The sequence below is a fragment of the Tetrao urogallus genome (assembly GCF_951394365.1).
Source record: "Tetrao urogallus genome assembly, chromosome: 5".
Classification (NCBI taxonomy): Eukaryota; Metazoa; Chordata; class Aves; order Galliformes; family Phasianidae; genus Tetrao; species Tetrao urogallus.
The window spans coordinates 17973131-17995681 of NC_136818.1; the positions used below are offsets into that span (position 1 = coordinate 17973131).

The 22551-nt window shown below is 38.7% G+C and overlaps 1 protein-coding gene across 1 annotated transcript; it reads left to right on the top strand.

The window, feature by feature from the left end:
* Positions 1–12695: 12695 nt before the first annotated feature.
* Positions 12696–22551, top strand: SLC35A3 (solute carrier family 35 member A3; the record flags this gene model as incomplete). Its single annotated transcript, XM_079535511.1, has 8 exons — positions 12696–12790; positions 15203–15407; positions 16422–16576; positions 16658–16780; positions 17890–18061; positions 19631–19749; positions 20257–20390; positions 22461–22551. The coding sequence occupies exons 1-8, from the start codon at positions 12746–12748 to the stop codon at positions 22549–22551; spliced, it is 1044 nt and encodes a 347-aa protein (XP_079391637.1). The 5' UTR covers positions 12696–12745.

Sequence of the window (22551 nt, forward strand, 5' to 3'; positions counted from 1 at the left end):
CTGTTGACTTGATTGAAAACAAAATTTTAGTAGTAGGCAAAACTGTAGTTTTAGAAGCCTGCTTACTTTGAAAAAGTACTTGAAATAATATTTCACAGGGTTCATCTCTTTGCATAAACCATTAATATGGTGTGTTGATTAAAGAGCTATTTGTCCCTCTGTTAATGACTATGTAATGTTCTTCTGGTTAATTGGTGCTGTAAATGTTTGTTAGATTAGGTTTAACTTTTTGGTGCCAGGTAGTATTAAAAAGAAAAGAAAAAAAAAAAGCCTAACAAAAGGTGTGAGTTTCACATTTCTTTTACAGGGTTCTTCTTATTCTGGAAGCAGTCAGTATGGAGGACAGGCAAGCAACTCCTCTTTCAAAATGTTCTTCCTACCTGTTACTTATTAAATGAAAAATATTATGCTGTGCATTTAACTGCCAGAAAGTTTTTCAGTCAGTCATTTTATGCTCACTAGGTGTCTGAAAGCAGGGACTGTTAGTAACAAACATGAAATAGTGCTGATAAACTTTAATGAAAAGTAGCTCTATAGATTGCAATTTCAGTTGTTTAACTCTGCAGTGCTACTTTAAGTGATAATTTAAATATTCATTTTCATGTTTCATTTTCACATGGCTATAGCACCAAATTCAAAAGCTATTTTCTGTGTTATTTTTCAATTGTATTAATTAGTAATAATTTTTGCATTTGTTTAGATTTAATACACAGAAATATGATGCAAAACAGACCAATATATGTTGCTTTAAAAATAGAAATTTGTGTGTGTTCCCCATAATAATAATACTTTGCTCATCTTCAGCTGCAATTCAAATCTCTTACTGTAAGCATCTCCTTATATATCTTTTGTGGCTTAGTAGTTTGTCACAGAATGAGAAGTTTTACTGCCCCAAATAGGCATCCGTTATATTTGTTAGCTACCTAATAAGAAATTGGAATATATTTTCCATTGATACTACTGTGATTCCAAAGTTTTATCCAATGATACTAAAAAATAGTCCAATTTCATTTTTCTTCTTCATTGCTTATTTGAAATAATTAGGAAAAAAATCCACACAAAGTTCTCTGAATGCACACCTCACCTAGGAGAGATTCACAGATAAAATAGAATTTCTCTTCCCTTGCAAAGAACCATCCAGAAGGATGCTTTATGTCCAGATATTTCTCAAAGACTAGACTTAGCAGATCTTTGTGATTGCCAAATGTACTACTTTCAGCTGTTCAGCAATATAGAAGAATTATGTCAGAAGTGATTCATTGCATCTTCTTAGATTAATACACTTTCCACATTCCTGTTGTTATCTCAGTCACAAGGTCTTTCTGTGATATTTCATTCTGTGCAGCAGAAAAGAGTAACCATTGTTATTCTGCAAATACTTAAATTTCCTCTGGTTTTGTGGTTTTATTTTTTCTTCTCTTTTTAATAGGGATCTTCTTACTCAGGAAGCAGCCAGTATGGTGGGCAGGTAAGTGAATTCTCTTCCCATCACTCCTAATGCTTTTTGTTTACCGTCTGAGTCAGTTATTTGATGCTGAAATCTGTATTCGTTTTCCTGAGCCTTTGAGGTAAATGGATATAAAAAATTTGATTAAAGTAGTTTAAGCAAGTTGAATAAAGTAATTGGTTAGAATCAATTGATTGCTCCTCTGTGTAAAGCATTTCTTTCAAGCAGTGTTTTAAAACACTGCTTTCTTGATTCAGAATTATATATTGCTGTTGTTTTGATGTGTAGTGGATAGCTGTAGCTTTAAGTATCCCAATCACATTTTGTTCAAACAGCAGTCAAATTAGTTTGTGCTAAGTATGGCACATGTCTGAATGGCCTGAAGATGGTGATAAAATGTTTTGTATTCTAATAAAAGGTGTTTTATTTTTTTCTTACAGGGCTCATCATATTCTGGAGGCCGGCAACATGGTAAACCAGTAAGTAAAAACTTGTCAAGTTTGCCTTATATTTTTCTCATAAGAAAAGTATTTAGTCATCATTTTACTCTGTAAGTGGACTTCTTCTGTCATTCTCTAAATTTCTTTTTTAGTAATTACAGAATGAGATCTTTAGTTTTAATAAGACACTTCTTCAGAACAGTTATTTCTGTTTAAATTCAGCGATCTTTGAATTCATTCAGTAAACTTTGTGTTCACTTTTTCAATTATTTCATATGCATTTGTCTTTGTAAGTATTCCTGCCTTTCTTGGAAAAAAGTATTTTCTTTTTGAAGGTCATAATAGTTGCTACTTTATTACATGTATATTCATATTTTCATTTTAAGCTTTTCAACCACTTAATTTAGATCTTGTCATTGTGTGGTAGGAGATGCAAAGAGTTAGCTTTTCTTATAGAAAGTAAGATACATCCACCTGTTGGTTAACAAGGGGACACAACGGCTCCATTTTATTCCACGTGAATCACAAAGGGGAGACATTTTGTGTACCATATTAGATGGCATTTCTTACAAGTCAGTGGTTGTGAGATTTTGTGTTGGCAGTTTTATTCAAATAAGCAGAACTGCTTCACCAGAAAACTTGTTAAGACCCTTGCAGAATATCTAGCTTTTAAGTATTCACTTTTTTTTTCCAGTTAGATTCCTTCTTAAAGCTTTCTTCAAGCAGAACTGGAGCACAATGTTAATGTTAAATGCCTGAGAAAACCAGATAATAAATTAAAATTGGAAAATATTGTTCAATCTTGAACCTTAGGATGAAGATGTTTTCATTCTTCCCTCTAGCAAAGATATCTCTGTACTTGTTTGAATAAATTTGATTGGATAATTTTATTACAAATGATAAATTTCAATATTAGGGTAACTATTTCAGTTTCAAATTGTGTAGTTCAGCCAGAATGATGCATTGCTTTGCAAATCCTCTGAAACTGCTAATAGAATTTAAAAAAGGGTAGCTGTACTTACACGATACCATTCACTTGAAAAAAGCTGCAAGGAAAAATGTAAAATGAAAATCAGTAACAAAACTAGGGCATTTTCAAGACTAATGTGTGTTCTTCAAACACAGCTCATGAGGAGTCTATTACAATAGAACTAAATGGCTTATTATTATTACTTTACAGGGATTCTCAGGAAGCACTTATTCTGGAAAGCAGGTAAGAAAGCTTTCATCACAGCGTTTTCTTCTTTTCTTGGTAAACAAAGAACCTAATAGATAGATGGTTCATAGAGCAACTTATGAGTGCTTTGGTATGCAGATAACATCGTATATGAGCTCCTTCTGGATTAAACAATATTTAAACAAGCTGCTGTGAAAAATATGGCCTTAACTTGGGAAAACTATTTGAGTATCCGTTATATTCTAAGTCTGAATCTGTCTTGCTTTACGTTGTGATTTGTGGCCCCATTGCATTTTGCTGGCCTCCAATTTTAAATTCCTGTTCTCTAAGTAGATTTTGTAGGCCCTGCTCTGTTAATCCTTCACTGTTGTTTTTATTTTATTTTTTTAATAAACCAGATTCTTGAGTCTTGCAATGACATTCCACTTATTCCTCCCCTGCACTTTTTAATTTCAAGTATAAGACAGGATGAAGAGAATGTGTAACTACAGTGTGTACTTTACCTGTCTAAACCTACTGCCTTCTTAAACAGCTTAAACTATGCTCTGGGTTAAGTTGTTAAAATTTTATTGATTATGGACAAAACTGTGTCTTCAGAAACACAGAGTGGTAATGCTTCTAGATTTCCTTACTTGTTATTTGTTTGTTTGCAGCAACCACCTTCCTCAGGGGGTAGTCAAGTGGTAAGCTTTTTCTGCTGGTGTCTTCATACTTGTATTGTAGAAAAATTAAAGTATTGTTTATATTTGTGAAGTATCTTTCAAATTTCCTGTATGTGAATAAGTATTTTAGAATATGTGAGCATGTGGGAGGGCTGCTCCAAAAGTAGTGCCTCCTATTTTATTATGTTGGCCCTTGATGTTGGAGGCAGTGTTGGTGGTATGGCAGTAGAGGGTTGAACCTTCCCAAAAAATATTCTGTCACACTTTATTGCCATGTTACAGATGGCAGCAGAGGGACAGCCTGACAGAATGGTGTCTGCCATGGAAGTACATAGGAAACAAAAGTGAATTTCTCCATGAGGAAAAAATGGCACACACAAACAACTGTTGACACTTGCTGAACATTCATGGAGACTTTTATTGTTGACTTTTATTGTCAGAAGTATCTATGTAATAGAAGGGTGTAACAAGATTTTTTAAAAACCGACTTGTTTTTAGTAATAGTAATGAATAGATCTGTTTTGAATTTGGCTTATCGTGCTTGTTCTCTGCTTTTATAGAGCTCTGCTGGGAAACACTCCAGTCCCCAACTCCTGCTGTTGTTTAGCATTTTGAGTGCCTTCGCACTCTCTGCTGTTACATCAAAGTGGTCTATGTGAACATCAGAAGATGTGCTCGACATCCTGGACGTGGATTATATGCAGTAATATTAGATTAATTACTTAATGTCGGGGGAAAAAAAAAAAAAAAAAACCAACAACAAAAACATCACCATGCAGTCAAACTGTCAGATGTTACTTGGGCTATCATGTTCCATGTCTGGTTACTATGTCATATCTTTCATTAGTTTCTTTGGGTTTAGTCATTAGTAGATATCATTACTTTTGTCAGTGTTCTAAGCACCATTTTAAGAGAGCGTATTGTACCCTAGCTATATGATTTCATTAAATTATTTTTATGTCCAGTGGAAAATGTGATGAACACCTACCTGAAAACTGATTGGTGTGAGAAACAGTTGTTTAGAAAATACTTGGTTAGTAACCAACACAGAATGTCAGACAAATGGTTTTATTTGCAAAACTTAATTTGAGCACTGTCACTGCCCCTTGCTGCATACAATAAAGATGACCTCTAACTTCTCGTGAGCAATCCTACATGGGATGGCAAAAAGGATGCTAAAATAATATCATACTATCGGCTTTAGTGGAATGTAAACAAATGCATACCCAACATGGAGGTTGCACAGCAAAAAAAAGCCTCAATACGATCTTCACCAGTTGGTTGACAGTTGTTTCTTTGGCCTACGCACTAACGTTCTTTTAATTTAAGCGTCCGCTCTGAACCGGCATTGCACTTCTTTAATAAACCGATGCTGGCTTTCACACGAACCCCCCGCGTCCCTCGCAGCTGCAGCGGCGCCCACGCAAAGGACCCTCGGCGGAAGCGCTCCCGTGCGTTTCGATCCGCGTTGCTAGGTGGCCGCTGCGCTGGCGGCGGGCCGCAAAGGGCGGCTGCGGCGCTGCTCCCGCCCTGCGCGCGGGCTCTGCCCTCCCGCGCTCCGCCGGAGCGGCTCGGGGCCGGGTGGGAGGCACGCCGCGGCCCTGGGAACGGAGCGGGCGGGGCCACGGCTGCAGCCGGAGCCTTTGCGGGACGGCACCCGGAAACGCCCGGTGGCTGCGGCGAGCCGGGCCGGCGGTGAGGGGCGAGCTGGGAGCCGGCTGGGCCGCGGGTGGGAGGTTCGGTCAGGGAACGGCGGCGGAAGGCCGGCCGGGCCGACTTACGCGGGTCTGGGGGCAGAGGCCTGAGGGAGGCCTGGGGTGCGTGGAAGCGGGAGGCGTCTGAGCCGGGGGGTGAATGGAAAGCGGGCTGTTGGGAGGGCTGGGGCCGGACGGGGCGAGAGAGGGGAACAGCGGGACGGAGGGGGAGACCGAGAGGTGTCAGTGAGCGGCATGGCCTGGGCGGGAGGGCGGGAGCAGGAAGGTGGGGCTGTGTGGAGGCAGCTGGCCGCGGGGCGGGGCGGCTCACCTGCCCGGCTCCTTGCGGTGCGGCGGGGCGGGAGATCTGCGCGCTCAGGTGTGTGCGTGGCATCGCGCTGGGAGTTTGGCTTGAGAAGGGCTCCAGCGGTACAAAGCTCAGGGCTCAATTAAAAAAAAAAAAACAAAAAAACAAAAACAACACCCTAAAATGCTAAAGTAATGAATGAGATATGTTATGAAATAGAATGGAAGGTGGAAGATAAACCCCAAAAGGTACTAACTGCAAGTTGTGTTGTATTTTAGTGAATTCTGTAAAGTATGTTGTAAGTGTGACAAACACTTGGAAGCCAGAGCAGAGTTTTGCAAACTGATTTGGTAGAATTCTAGAGATTGAAGCTGCTTTCTACAGTGGAGGGCTGTGTTATCTGAGGTGTAAGCAGTGTATGCAACAAACTTCTACAAAGGAGCACTGGAGTGGGAAGCTGGGCTGGTACAGTGCCTCTGTGTAGAAGGATTGGGATCAAAGGCAACCCTTACTTCTCAGAGAACTGCTGTGCAGGCTGATAGAGTGGGCTTGGGAACAAACAGTCAATTGATAGACTGCTTCATCTAAAATCCATGGGGCTGCCCTTCTTCACAGGCACTGCACATTGCTGTTGGCATATGCTGCAGTGCCTGTGGGCCTCACCTATTCAATTGTACCCAGCAGAGAACTCCATAAAAGCTGTAGCTGTGTAGACATCTGCTGGAGCAGCCTGGCCTGATGACTGATGACTGGGCTTGGTTGTAGCTCAATAATACACACTTTTCTTTTACATAGGAATAAGCAGCACCATATAATTTTTACAGGCTGTAGCGTGAATATTAAGCACAGGATAGCTGTTGATAAACTGATTTGCAATAATCTGTTCCTTCAGAAAACTGTAATTTTTTTGTTCCATTACGTATTGTTAGGCATTATATGAACTTGTGGTAAGAGTTACAGTTCTGGGAGACATGGATTTGCTGGTTTTGGGTGCGTGGTGTTCAGATGCATGGAAGCAGAATGTGCAGTGAAAATGCAGGTTTGAGAACAGACTGTGGTAATAGCAAGTATAAATTTGATTTATTTAGAGCAATGTATTGTTTGAAGCTGCTCTATGTCCATTACAGGCTGCCTGTATGGCCTAATTCCTTGTCTTGGTTATCACACAATCACAAAGGTTGGAGGTGTAGGACCTCTGGGGTCATCGAGTCCAACCCTCTGCTGAAGCAAGAGGGTACTGTACTCCCTACAGTAGGTTGCATAGGAAGGTGCCCAGGTGGGTTTTGAATATCTCCAGAAAAGGAGACTCCTCTGTCATTCAAAGTAAAGAAGCTTTTCCTCATGTTTATATGGAACTTCTTGTGTTCCAGTTTGTGCTTGTTGCCCCTACTTCTGTTGCTTGGCACCACTGAAAAGAGCCTGGCCCTATCCACCTGGAAACCCACCCTGTAGATATTTATAAGCATTGGTAAGATCTCCCCTTGATCTTCCTTTCCAGGCTGAACAGCCCCAGGTCTCTCAGCCTTTCCTCATGCTTGAGACGCTCCAGGCTCCTAATCAGCTACCTAGGTGAATGAAATCACTTGTGTGCTTAAAATAGTTCAGGTTTTGGCTTTGTTAAATGAGGACAACGCATTCTTGATCTTTGGGACGGGTTTGCTTGATGTATCTTCTTCTCTCTTATTGTTCTTCAATTGCTTGCCACCATGGCTTATTCTTCATCAGTTACCTCAGTTTGTGCCTGTATGTGTGGTGCTTCCCATGGGCTCAGTGCCCCAGCTGGAGCTCAGGGATCTGCACAGTTAGCTTGGGGGGAGGGGGATTCTTAAGACGTGTACCTCTTAGGAACCAGCTTAAGAATGTAAGATAGACAAGAGATTGGAGTTTTTCCGTTTGAAAATTTCTACCTTCTTGTCTTCTGCTCAGACCCTTTCTGTTCACTGTTTAGCTGTCTAAACTTATTTGTAATGACTGGCTTTCTGCAAGAACTCTACAGACCTATTTTCACTCTGTATTCAAGCTATGTGGCTGTGTCTGGGGGTGGCTGCATTGCCTGTAGCACACAAAATCACAGATCACAGAATCATAGGATGGTTTGGGTTGAAAAGAACAATCATGATCACATAGTTTCAACCCCCTTGCTATGTGCAAGGTCGCCAGCCACCAGACCAGGCTGCCCAGAGCCACATCCAGCCTGGTCTTGAATGCCCCCAGGGATGGGGCATCCACAACCTCCTTGGGCAGCCTGTTCCAGTGTGTCACCACCCTCTGTGTGAAAAACTTTCTCCTAATATCTAACCTAAACCTCCCCTGTCTCAGTTTAAAACCATTCCCCCTTGTCCTATCACTGTCCTCCCTCGTAAACAGCCTTTCCCCCTCCAGTTTAGATGCTCCTTTCAAATATTGGGAGGCCACAGTGAGGTCTTCCTGGACCCTTCTCTTCTCCAAGCTAAACAATCCCAGTTCTCTCACCCTTTCCTCATAAGAGAGGTGCTCCAGCCCTCGGACCATCTTAGTGGCCCTCCTCTGGACCCGCTCCAAGAGCTCCATGTCTTTCGTGTACTGGAGGCCCCAGGCCTGGACACACTACTGCAGATGGGGCCTCACAAGAGCAGAGTAGAGGGGGACAATCACCTCCCTCTCCCTGCTGGCCACCCCTTTTTAAATGCAGCCCAGAACACAGTTGGCTTTGCGGGCTGCAAGTGCACACTGCTGGCTCATGTCCAGCTTCTTGTCCACCAGGACCCCCAAGTCCTTCTCTGCAGGCTGCTCTCAGGGGGTTCTTCTCCCAGTTTGTGTAAATACCAGTAATTGTCCCAAACCTGGTTAGTGATTCAGAAATAGATGAACTGTGAGCTGCAGTTGAACCCCAGCAGTACTAGGCACTCACTCTCAGCACCTCACGTTGAGCCATGCCACTGCCTTGGAGCGTCTGCAGGAGCTGCAGCAGAGCAGCGCCTGGCTCATCTCAGCCTGATGCTGCACTCCTGTGCTTGCAGAAGAATCGGGACTTGAGCTAAAACCCAGAACTGAATGGCTTCTTGCACACTACCTGGATCTTTCCATACTGTGATCTGTACAATGAATGCAGTGTGTGTACTGTTTGAAAAGGAGAGGCAGGTTGTATCAAATTTCTGCGCTGGCAAGCAGGCGCTGACGTAATAGCCTAAGTCAATATAAAACTATTGCTCTACTGTGCACATATAAGAACTCATTTATCTTATAGGCAGTACTGATGTCAGGTTTAGTTCAGTGAGGGCCTGCATTTTTGGAGCACTGAATATTTATGCTCAGTATGTGATTTCTTTAACACTCATCTAATTAAATTCTCGTCAATCCAAGAAAATCTTATATCTGGGTGCTTAGCTTTGCTGTGAAGGATGAAGTTTGTGTTGGTTGGAGTTCGTGTTAGTTTTCTTGTTGTTGTTTTTCTGGCAGATACAGAGGGGTTAAAGAGTATTTAGCCACAGTGAAGATTTTTATTACATTTAAGATTCATAATTCCCAACTTTGCTTTTTTATACATAGATTAGAATTGTAACTTTTTTTCCATACAAAAATAAAACAAAAATTCTTCTGTAGGGCGTCCAAAAAAATCAGCATTTCAGTACAAATTGAAGAAAACTTGACCTGAGTCCCAAATAAGTTGAAGCACTATCTGGAAACAGGTGTTAGTTAATATGTAATTGCATCTTTCTTGTTGGACTTGGCAATGTCAGTTTTCTGTCGGTGAATCACTGGTACAGCTTTCCAGGGTCCTTTGCCCCTGACCTTAACCAAAGTTAAGAAGAAATCACTGGTTGGTCCTCAGCAGTTACATTTTAATGTGTAACCCATCTGCTCTTGCTGATGTTAAAAGGTCTCAGTGTCGTCGTTGAAAGCCAGGGTTCAGAGTTCTGTCAGTGTTCTGCTGTGTCATACTTGACGTATTCTTCTCATCAAATATTATTTGAATACAGGAATACTTTTTTATTTTCACAAGATTCCTTTAAATGTAAATTGAGAAATTGAAAATGCTACTGTATGGAACCTTCCTTTGAGAGAGAGAAGAAAGAAAACAACAAGATTGTTACTTTCTGCTAGAAAAGACAGGAGAAAACTGTGCTGGTGTATTTAGTTTTTGTAACGCCTAAAAAGAAAAATAGTACACATTGTAAGCTATCAAGCAAGGAGAATGAGTAACAAACTGAAACGCAAGAGAAAGAGCAGGGTAAGTACTAAAATGAGGTGTTTTGCAGTGGTTTAGTTGAAAAGTGGTATGCGTGTGGGAAGGAAGCTGACAGTTACAGTTTGCTTATGGGGGGAACAGTAGAGAAACCCATACCTGGTGTGAGGAAGATGGAAAACGGTGTCAAAAAGTGAGAGGGTGTGGGGTTCATACAAAGCTTTACAGCGTTATTAATTTTAATGGGACGTTGACTGATGTGTGAAGGATTTATGTATTTGGAGCAAAAGGGAAAATAGAAGTGCATTGTTGAATGATAGAGGTTAAATATTTGTGTGTGTGAAATCCTGTTCAGAAACCAGTTGAGCAGCACTCAGTAGATCCTGAATGGTCTTTGCACCCTCTGCTCCATCTAGGATATTTATTTCCATACGTAAAATATTTGTTGCAGAAGCTGTAGATGTAGATGTAAAGAAGATCATGTTGGCTTCTGAAAAAAAGATGTATGGGAGTAGAATTTCCCTCTGAGAAGTACAGCTGTGTTACAGAAAGCTGCACTTTACATGTGTTGTCAGCACTGACAAGAAGGCACTGCACTACTAAAGCATAGAAGGCAGAGTTTTAGGGGGAAAACAAAACAACAACAACAAAAAAACGCCCATATTTTCTTCAGGTTTTGTGAGGTGGCTCTTACCCCACCTTCCTCTTGTGCTTTTCCTCTTTGTTGACGTCTTATTATATTTGTGTGGGAGTAGTATTGGTATTGGGTTCAAATTTCTTCTGAGAATGCAGTCCAGTTTCTTTAATTTGCTATCCTGATTTCAGAGAATGTGCCAGAATGTGTCTATGCCTGTTTCACCAGGGCGAGCTCATGGACTCTGCGCTGAGTCTGCCTTACAGAAGGAAGGGTAGGCGGTTGCTTTCTGGCAGGTCCTAGGCATGGAACTTGTGCAGTGGCACACACAACTTCATGAGCTTTGCATTTTTAAGAGTCTGATTGTCTCATTCTGCTCAGCATTCTATTGTATTGTAAATAAAGTGCCAGTGCTGTTTGTTTGGTTAGGCAACCTTAAACTCACTCATAGTAAAGTGGAATAAGAGCAAACCATAGCAGTAACTTCTGTGCCAAGGGAACCTCAGCATGAAAATAAATGCTTTACAGGTGGGCTGGGAAGAATGCAGTCTGTGTAGTGCCATCACTGAGAACATGGGAAGCATAAGAATCCATGGGATTTTTAGTGTGTGTTTTCAGATTTAACTTGCCTGGTGTAAGGGTAGGGAGGAGTCAAGAACTAGCTGCTGGTAGAAACTATGATATATAGTAGTATATATATTATATGTATATTAGTATATACTTTTGAAGTTCCAGAAATGCAGTGAAAATTAAATTTAATGAAGTTAATTAAAAGTGAGCCAGGTATGGTGACTGCTTTCTAGTATTTCAGGTAGTTCATGAAATAGAATGTGGAACATTAGATAACTTGGGACACTGAGAGAACTTTGACGATAGAAAAATAGAACCTGAAGTGTGAAATGTTAGCCTGTTGTGGAAAGTTACTGAAGGAAATAGAAACCTGCAAATCAGAAATTCATTCATTCTGTCTGAATTAATGGTACGAAGTGGAAACTGCTGATTTTTCACTTTAAAAAAATCTGCTTCCTTTTAAAAGACATTTTTAAAGCTTCATGCAGTGTGATCTTTTTATGAGCTGAATAGTTACAGTACCGATTTTTGTTAAATCATTTGCTCGTGCTGTAAATCCTTTTCCTGGTCTTTCCCCCTTACATTTGAGAGGAGAACAGCTCTTTGTGGAGCATCCTTCTGCACTCTGCCTCTGCACACTGGTGCAGAGCACAGCACCCACAGTGACTTGCCACACAGGCTGCCCTTGGCCTCTTCCCCTGTGTTCCACGTTGCTGTAGGGTGCGTCTCAAGGCATACCAATTAAACTACATAGAAGCAGTTCCTTTTCTTTTTTCTTTTACCTGGACTAATAAACGGAAGATAAGGAACCCAGTAAGGCCTGAGAAATACTGTGACAGCTGGACTCCCAGCCTTTGAACTAGCAGGTGTAAATTGATTTTGTGGCCTGCGGAGCGCTGGGTAGTTTGTCCAAAGGCAGGTAAGCAATCAGTCAGGAGGACTGACTGTGTACAAGCAGTGTGCTGGGAACTTTCATCTCGTTATTGATTTAAGACTGTCAGGGTGTGGACTGTTACTGAAGACAGTGTTTAACTCAGTTTATGACTGCACAGTCTGTTGCAATAAGGGTAGCAGGAGCTGGGTGAGTGTCTCACCTGCTAGCGATGTGTGAATCCAGCCCTGCTGTGGGCTGTTACAAAGTTCAGCTGTGTCAGGTTCAGTACTTGGCTCCTCTTTGGGATCCAGTCCCCAGCTTGCACCAAGTTCTGTGAGCTAATATACAACTGTTATAAAAGAAGAGAGACAAGGATTGATGATAAGGTATTGTGTGTGCTCAGCAGAGGGCGGTAATTTTATTGGTGTGCGTAGGTTTCAGAAGTATGCAGTTCCTGCTTTGTGGAGCAATTAGCTTTAGTTCCACATGAAACTGCTTGTTCTCTGCTAACGTGTCATGCTGACCACTGAGAAGAGAGCTTGTAATCTATGTTCATCTATGAAGCTGGACTCTTGATTTGCTTTGGTGAATTGTTGAAAAGGAATGTGTTCTGCTGCTGGTGCTTTTTAGAAATACGTTGTCTGGCTTCAGAATGCAGCCCGGTGAATAGGACAAATTGGATTTGTGGCTGTGTTGCTGGAAGCAAGATTAAATTGATAGTGTTACTGTGGGAGAAGTTCCTTTTATTTTTTTTTTATTTTTTTTTTTTTTAATCATGATTACTGATCAAGAAAATACTATAGTTCAAGATGATGATTTGGTACGTGTTCCTAACGGTGGGTCTGTTACATTGCTGTGCATGTTGTTATGTTTCCGTACTGAATGTTTTGATAATTGCTCATGAGCAATGTAATGGTGATACACCTTCACACTGTAAGCATAAATAGATGGTTGTATGACAAGAAGTGCACGTGTTAGTTTTTATTCTTGTGACCTATTTCAGTTAAGTTACTGAACTCTGAGTGCTGAGAAAGTCCTAAAATATTTTGTCACCTTACAGGCTCACAAAATGTAAATATTTTAGTCTTAGTTCAGCAAATATGTTCCCATTATCTGTATTTTGTTCAGAAGCATTTTGAAAAGTGAAAAGAAACATCTGTAAGTGTGCTTTTATGAGACTTTGTGTTAATCATCACTGTGTGTTCTTTCTGTATCCAGATTGTCAGGTCTCAATACTAAAAAATTGAGTAGATGGGATGGCTGGAAGAAATGGTGTGTTGGCATCTAAATGCTCATTTTGCTGTCAGCTTTGTCCTGTAGCACAGGTGGACCTTTGTATGAAGTTCTGTTGTGTCTTTTCTCTTGGTGGATTTTTTTTCCCTTTTCTACCTCTGTGTTCCCTGTTCTGTTGGCATTTCTCCAGGGTGAGAGCTCTGACCTTTCATGTCCCTCTACATCTCTTCAGTGAAACTGCTTCTGTTTCTCATCCTTGTTTGCAGCTATAGCAAATACCTGCTCCAAACGTGTTTCTCTTTGACCAAAAGATCTCCTTCATTTGGTTCCTGGGTGTGCATAATTTCAGTTATCTTCATGTAAAGGGTTATTCTATCGGAACCCATTATTTGGAAAAAGTTAGCAAATAGTGAGTTTTGGCTGCAGTTTGTTTCTCTGTCATCTTGATACTTCTGTCTGATTTATACTGTCCTCTGCACTTACAGTATTTGTTTGTTCAGTGAGGTAAATGAAGTCATGGTTATTATAAAAGCATCTTCTGTTAAGCTTCCTTAAGGGAATTATTGTGTATTGCTTCATCTGTTTCTGCATCCAGGCATCTTTTTCTTTCTCCTTTGCTAGTAAGCTTTTACAAATGTTTTTGCAGCCGTACCATTTCTGAAGTAAACAATTTTATTTGTTAGGATACGAGTGTATATTTCACATCTCAGTGACTTGGCAGTTAGTAGTTGTTGGCAGGTTACTGCAGTGTCTCTGAAATACTGATGTTATACAGATATTCTTGTGACCTTGTATGCTTGACTGGAGAAAATCCCCTGAAGCTTAGAGACAGGTTAGGGCAAGTCAGGAATGTTTGAATGACACTTCTCTACAGATCTCTGAAAAAATCCTTGTTGAACTAGAGAAGTTGTGTCAGTGAGGAAACGCTTTGTTTTCAGCTGCAGAGTAGTTAGAGGTATGAGCACGTGCTTCAGCAGTGGGTATAAAAGTGGGTAGTTAAGAGTCAAGCTCCGTGTACCTGTAGATGTGAAACATACGTACACAGGGACAGCTCTGGCATAGGCATCCAATATGTACTACGCACGTCAGCTTTGGGCTTCTGGAAATAAGAACTGCATGCAACATGTGGACTTGTTACTACTTCTCTTGAAATTACTGGTTTTCTTTTGCTTTGGCATTATAAAAACAGCGCTTGGTTTTCTGAATAAGTGGATAGGGAAGGCAGTAAGCTTTTTATGAAGAACATTTCTGTGTACGGGTTGTCTTTGTACTTAACATACATAAAGAACAGCAGAAAAAAATGATACAATGTTCTGAGTAGCAGTGGTAACATAGCCTTGTAACTTTGTCTCCAAAAGCAGCAATACTTCTAGTTTCTTGCATTTACTTGGTGTTAATTGGCAGCAAAGTGCAAAGGAAACCCTGTCAGGACAGCCCTGACTCACTCTTATTCTGATGCTGTGTTATCTGACAAGGCAGAAATTGCAACCTGGAAAACTCTGGGGAGGTGGGAGAATGAGAAGCGCTCCATTCTGGGGATAGCTTGTTGCTGTGGGAATACTGGGCATTCTGCAGTATGGGGCTTTTTATTTTTTATTCTGAAGATATCTTCTGAGCCTTCCTCTGTGTAAAGAGATCTGTGATTGGATTAACTTTAAAGATTCATTTTGTGGAACCAGTATTTGGAAAGGTAACTATAAGTTAGTAGTCCTTATTTGACTGTTTTGTTTTTCACAGATGAGAAATTAAAAGGAATATTTCTGTAGCTGCCACCTCGTCTAATGTCCAGATATGCTTTCCCATATTTAATCATGTATTTAAAAACATTTTTGAAGTGATAATCTCCTTTTTCTCTTGAAATATCAGATAATATTGGTTGTTTACCTTTGCTGGAGGGGTCTGTGGCTAACTTAATATGCTGATTCCAAATGAAAATGTCTATCTGCAGTATTAAATTTTAAGCCTGATTTGTTGTTTGTTTACTTGTTTTCTATTTCAGGAAGAAAGTAATAAAGAAATGTCTACCAATTTAAAATACCTTTCCCTGGGCATCCTGGTTTTTCAGACCACAAGTTTAGTGTTGACAATGCGTTACTCTCGGACACTGAAAGAAGAAGGACCTCGTTACTTGTCCTCTACTGCAGTAGTTCTTGCTGAACTTCTGAAGATTCTGTCCTGTGTTCTACTGGTCTACAAAGACAGCAGTATGTATTCAGTTTTGCACCAAGTAATTTTCTTAATCAATATGCTGTATTGTAATGGGAACTGCAAGGCAGCCGCGTGAGTAGAGGCTGACAAAAAAAGCATTTTGCTTTCTCATTAAAGAGACAGCCTTGGGAAGACTGTAGTCATACTTCACTTTTCAACACACCAATAGAATATTACGTCTGCTGAAGCGAGTTCTCTTTAAATAACTATGCATACTAAGGTGTATGAGAATAAATTTTCTGCTAGCAGCTTGAAGCTGCTTTTTGCTCAGGTATTTTAAGAAATTTATAAATAAAAGTAGGACAAAATGAAAAGCTGCGTGTCTGAAGCATGCATGTGTTGAAGCCTATAAAAAAATCGCGCAGATACAGGAGGGAAATAGCAATTTCATTAATACAAAAAGAAGTGCAGTTTTAAGCTCAAAAGAAAAATTTGGATTTACTTTCATTCTGTACGTTTTATACTGCATTTACCCAATTCCTTGACATGTGCATTAGGTTTTCAACAGTTTAAAGATAACATTGCGCATTCATAAATGTTGATGATTCCGTAGGCTCCTGAACATCTGCATTGTAGGTGGTATCTTTAAGTTATCAGCTTCAAATATAAGTTTTGTTTTAACATCAATTGAATAATTCACAGAATCATAGAATATCCCAAGTTGAAAGGGACATACAAGGATCATCAAGTCCAACTCCTGGTTCCACACAGGAACACCCAAAAATCATCTTGTATGTCTGAGTGCACTGTCCACATGCTTACTAAAACTCAGCAAGTTTAGTTCCACAGCCACTTCCCCAGGTAGCTTGTTCTAGTTCTGATATTCCAGACTACACCAAGAGTTTTTTCAGGTTTATGAAAGACAATTATTCTGTAGTATTTTGGGTTTGTGATAGCAGTGATAGATATAGAAAGGGGGAAATTATTAGTGTTGGAGAACAGAACTTTGCTCTTTATTTTTTTCTTTTCTCCATTTAGTCTACAAGTCTATTTATGTGTTTCTTTGGTAGAGTGCAATTTACGGACCCTGAACAGAGTGCTGCATGATGAAATTCTTAATAAGCCCATGGAAACTCTTAAACTTGCCATTCCTTCAGGAATTTACACTCTTCAGAATAACTTGCTCTATGTAGCATTGTCAAACCTAGATGCAGCCACATACCAGGTACTGTACATCTGGATTGCTCTGTAAGTTTCAAAAACCAAACATGAATTATGTGGTAATAAGTGCTTCTGGTTCTTTTAGGTTACATATCAACTGAAAATTCTTACCACAGCACTATTTTCCGTGTCCATGTTAAGCAAGAAATTGGGTATATACCAGTGGCTGTCGTTGGTAATTTTAATGACAGGAGTGGCATTTGTGCAGGTAAATAAATGCAGTGTGTGTTTACTCAAGGAACGTGCATTTGTATACTGATTGTACAGCTTCCTGATTGTGCAGCTTCCTGGTCGTATCAGCTGCACACTGTACTGGAGTACAGCAGAAGCTGTACCACAACTGGCCATGGCTGGAGGACACCAAAAATGGTTCAAAAGCAAGAGATAAGAGCTCTTCTTGAGTTCTGGTGCCTCTGGATTGGCCTGCAAATAGCAGTTATAAAAGTATTTGTAGTGCACTTCTGACATTAGTTTGGATTCACAGATCTTCTCTGATGGCACAGTCCTGCTGCTCACCTTATGATGTATGGTTTCAGCATGACAAATTAACTTAAATTTTCTCAAGAGCAAAATCTTTTGTAAATGATGGGAGGTATAGGAATTTGTAGTTTTTAGAGTGACTGTGGGATAAGAGATTAAGAGTTTTTAGCAGATTTTAGGGTATTCTAGAAATTCTTGTTGTAAATCTTAAAGATGAAAAGAAAAACTAAGGATTAAATTTTATTGATTTTTTTTCAATTTAATCACTAAAAATAAGAGCAAAACATGCTGGCAGAAATTAACAGATCTTCAGTATGTTTTTTCTGTTGCACTACATTTTATTCTCTTAGCATTAGATACTTCACAACATCTAGCTTGTTTTAGTTGTATGCAAAATCATGAACAGACTCACATACCTACGACAGTTTATCACATCTTAAAGGCATCTGGGCTAAGTGGTGTCCTGACTTGCACTTGTGTATAGAGGAGGTAACCAACTGACAGATGGCAAAAGTCAATGACAGTGAATGACCAGATGAGTAGTGCTGGAATTCAGGGTTGGTGCTGGCTTACGCAAAATGGCAGGTAAAATCCTAGGCCTGTTTAAGATGATGGATTTTATCCCAGGTGAGGCACAGCTGTGCTCCTTACAAGCATGTAGTAAGAAAAGTTATGTCTTTGCAGTTCTTTAAAAGCATTGGTGATGCAAAATACAAAAGGTTACATGATTGTCTGCATTTAGTAATTATTATTGTTGCTTAAAAAAATATCTTGCATTCTATAAATGCTCGTGACTTTATTCAAACTTATTGTTAAAATCACTGTTTTTACATCCAGTGGCCTTCAGACTCTCAAGCAACAGCTGCTAAGGAGCATTCAGCAGGATCTCAGTTTGTAGGCCTGATGGCAGTTCTTATAGCTTGCTTTTCTAGTGGATTTGCAGGCGTTTATTTTGAGAAAATTTTAAAGGAAACTAAGCAGTCTGTGTGGATAAGAAACATTCAGCTTGGTAAGTTTAATTTTAGTTATCTCTTAGAGCAGGAGTACTGCATTGTGATTTAAAATAAATTCGCGGGACTATGAACTATCAAAAATGTAGTGGTCTGCATAAATGTGCTTAATAAATGAGTAGTACACAAGAGAATTCTAGGAATTGCTTTCTGATGTCAACCTAGTTTTTGATTTAACTTTTTTATAGTGTTTGTAAGTTTGCATGGAATCTGTCAATTGATTTTTAGTTAATATGCTCTAAAGAATATTGTCTTGTGCAGATTTTGTGTGTCCTGTGTGTCTTTTGCACAGATTAATCAGATAAGTACATTTAGTATCCTTTCCTCCATATTTTTTCTTTTTTCTTTTTTTTTTTTGGAAAGAGCGACATTAAACCTGGAACATTAAAATAAAATATGTTCCTAAGTAAATGCTTTGAAACCTATTTTAAAACAGAATTTTTTTTATCTTGCCTGGATAGGCAGTTTTTATAGGTTGGCAATTTTAATACAAGAAAAAAGCATGCATGTTTGTGAAAAAAGATGAGGTAATGAATTTATGATTATTTCAGTATGAAGATCAGTTTGTTTTAATTGTGTGAATAATCACCAAATAACTGTGTACGTATGTACAAACGTTCATCCTAACTTTTAATGTTCTTACCTAGTGTGCAGATATCAGTAAGGGAATACCTTCTCTTTCCAAAGTAGTTCTGTATCTTCTAGAGCCTAGATGTTAATGCAGCACAGTTAATTTCAAGAACACCTCAGTGTATCCTTCCTGCTCACTTAAGGCACTATCATTCAGGAGCAAGTGAATCCTGAGCAAGAGCTTTGAAATAGAGCTTTACTCAAAACAACAAAAAAAAACTTACATCGAACCTAATTTTCATTTTCATATCCTTAGAGATTGTAGAAAAAACAGAAACAAAAGTTGGGTAGTTTTTTAAATATGTACCAGTACCTCATTATTTTACCTCTATTTTAGCAGATCAATCGGGGGAAAAAAAGAAGGAAGTAATTAGTTTATCGTGAATCAAATCTGAGCTCTTTACAAAAAGAAGTATTTTGTGTCAAGCAGAAGGTGTTATTTCACTCAAAACAATGTCCTTCTTTTCAGATGGAAGGGAATGCAATGAAAATAGTGCTCAGCTTTTTACAGAATGGAGAGGAATAGAGCCTATTGTCTCCATCACTTTCATTCCTGTAGGGATTACAGAAAATTTCCCTCCTAACAATAGAAAACCTAACAGTAGAAAACTCACTGAATTATAAACTTCTTGTGTAATCTCAGTTGCTTCTTTTGACATTACTGGTAAACTAAGTGAACTGATAAATCTCTTCATTCAGTAGAAAGCAATGAAAGATATGCATATGAAAAACTCCTAGTGGAGACAGACAGAACTTCTGATAAGTGTAGAAAATTGCTTTTTAAAAGAAATTACCTATCTGAATACTGATTGCATTTGGATGTGACGCTGCAAGTAGCATTCCTATTTTAAAATCAGATGTGTGTAAGCAGTCTGAGGACAGGAAACCTGATTGCATGTTTTTCACCTGAAACTTATAAATGAATTTTGTACTTCCAGGATTCTTTGGCAGCATTTTTGGTCTGATGGGTGTATATATATATGATGGAGAGCAGCTGTCCAAAAATGGATTTTTTCAAGGATATAATAAACTTACTTGGATAGTTGTTATTCTACAGGTAAGATATATTATGTTTCTGTCATTTGGAGATTTCCCTTCTGTAAATGGCTGGGGAAATTAATGAATGTAGGTAAAGCTACTGGGATGTCTATAGTCAAAAGTCTGATGTAGCACTGTTAGAAAAAGCTTCTAAATAAAAACTTGGAAATTCAGAGCAGGTATATGATTGTTGTGCAACATAAAATTTTGTGAATTATTTCATTTGCAAAAATTATTTCATTTGCAATGCTTAAAAATATATACATATATTTTAAATACATACTTTCTCCCACAGCTAAAAATGTATAGTACAAATGTTTTCTGCTAATTTTAATCATGTTTTAATAATGTATTTAATAGTATGATAACTTCTCTATTGGGGAATAAAGTGGATTTATGTAACATAAAACAATTGTAACATTTCTAGACATAGACAGAGGCTTTTCCTAAAACACGACTGTTTTGTTAACGTAGATATTCTCAGTGGAATTATTGTGTTACAAATCCAACCTTCAATATTTTTCAGGCACTTGGAGGCCTGGTGATTGCTGCTGTTATAAAATATGCAGACAACATTTTAAAGGGATTTGCAACTTCTCTCTCTATTATACTTTCAACGTTGATCTCCTATTTCTGGCTTCAGGATTTTGTCCCCACGAGGTAAGAATTATTTTTCACATGTACAGAAGAAAGCGGTGATTGAAAACGTAATGCTTATCAGATATAACAGCAGCAATAAATAAATGAAAGGCAGCCTTACAAAATAGTTAGATTCAACTTCCACAGAAAATTTAGTTTCATAACATAACTAGTACTGAAATGTTGTACTATAGTTATCAAGATTAAGTTTTTTGTAAGATAGAGCTCCCACGGATAAGGAATAATTGAATCTCAAGTCTCAGCTTTTGACAGACCTCTCTCTTCCAGGCTCTATGTTCTTTTCTTTTCATCTGCTTTCCCTCAGTTTGTTAAGATTATTCCTCTTTATATCGGATGACTGCCTTGCACTGTGTTTCGCTCTGCTCTTGGAACCAGTTTCTCCCTGGCTGTCGCTGAGTAAGAGCTGAGACAAAGCGATTACTCTTGTTCATTAGTTGTCTCCTAAACTGACATATCTTCTGCAAGTCACCTCATTGCAAGATGACTTATGAGTGAACAACAGTAGTGATGATGATCTATTTATACTGCTCTTCATCTACTCTCTAAACAGTCCCTAGAGGGTATCATTCCAGTCGTATGCAGAAAATTCTACTGCAGTGATTAGTAGGCACCCAGAAGCCCAAAACCAGGGTGTTTTTTTATTTTTAATTTTTAAAATTTTTTTTTAAACAATTCTCTATTAAAGACCTGACTAAGAAGGAGAGAAAAATGCTGTGTGCTTCTAGGTGCAATACACCAAGTTTTGTGAACAGCATTTTAGGAGCTGTGTTTCATACAAAGATACATTGTAGAGTGATTTTCTTCTTAAGGTATGGAGTGTAAAAGTAATATTCTAATTTTTAAATGTATTAATAGGATTTTGCTTATAGTGAAGATGAATTTATCACACATATGCTACACATTCAAGGTATAAAAATATTTCTGATAAAAACTTTTTAACCAGAAGGAGTATGCACAATGTAAGCACGAGTTTGTTTAAACTTTCAAAAAAGGAACTAGAGTTAACTGTGGGGGCTTAAAAATGGGACATGTCAGACTTAAATTCTAAATAGCCTCCTATTAAAATAAACATGGAAAGTGGTATAAGAAGTTCTGTGTGCTCAAATAGAAATTAATAAGTAACTTAGCTGCCTCTGCAAACGGTGAAAATAGAAATTGCTGAATAACTAAATGAAGGAGAGCCAACTCACAGGATGTAAAATTTGAATCCACCATCCCATTTAATAAAGCTTAATCTTTAGTATTTTCTTATGCCAACTGAATTTATGTGAACTTCCTAGTTGTTCCTCTCACTTGAACACGCATTTTTGGTTGGGATAATAGATATAAAATGCTGAAGTGCTTGAAGTTCCTGCAGTAGATCATGTCTGAAGTAAGCAAACTGTATTCTCTGAAGTATTATCATGTAGTGTACCACAGTCTTTTTAGTGTTCAGAAAATCAGGTTGTCAGCGAGGTTCTTTTCTTTAAGGTATACTGGTAACTACTGAAACAATTTGAAAGGCCCCTTTGTGACGACACAAAGGGTGTCTATTATGTTTTTCTTATAAAAATACTCTCATAGCTGCCAAAACTGAGTATAGACTGACTTGCAACTGGTTCTTGGGCAGCAGAAACTAGTTTTAACACAAGTTTGGATTTCAAAGCTATGTTTAGCTCCAAAGGCATGATGTGTATCAAATATTAAAAACAGCTGAGTGGCTACAGTACTTGCACTTCTTTAGCTTCTGCTTGCATTTTGCATAGAGTTTTAGTCAAAAGGAATAGAAATGAAAGGTCAGTCTGATTACCTTTGACAGTTATTCCATGAAACTACGTTTAATTTTCAGAATGTCAGTATAATTATAGATTATTTTGCTTACCTGGATGCAGATAACAGATTTCAACATTTTCCTGCATTCTTCCCCAAGAAATACGTGGACATTTTTCCATTATAAATGGGATGAATATAATTTATTCTTTCTATATTCCCACAGGTTTGGTGTCCTTTCTTTGACTGTACTGCATACAATCACATTAACTAAAACCAGCTAACTTTTTTTTTTTTTTCTTCCATTCCTATTCTATTCAGTGTCTTTTTCTTCGGAGCCATCCTTGTAATAGCAGCTACTTTCCTATATGGTTATGATCCCAAACCTGCAGGAAATCCCATTAAGGCATAG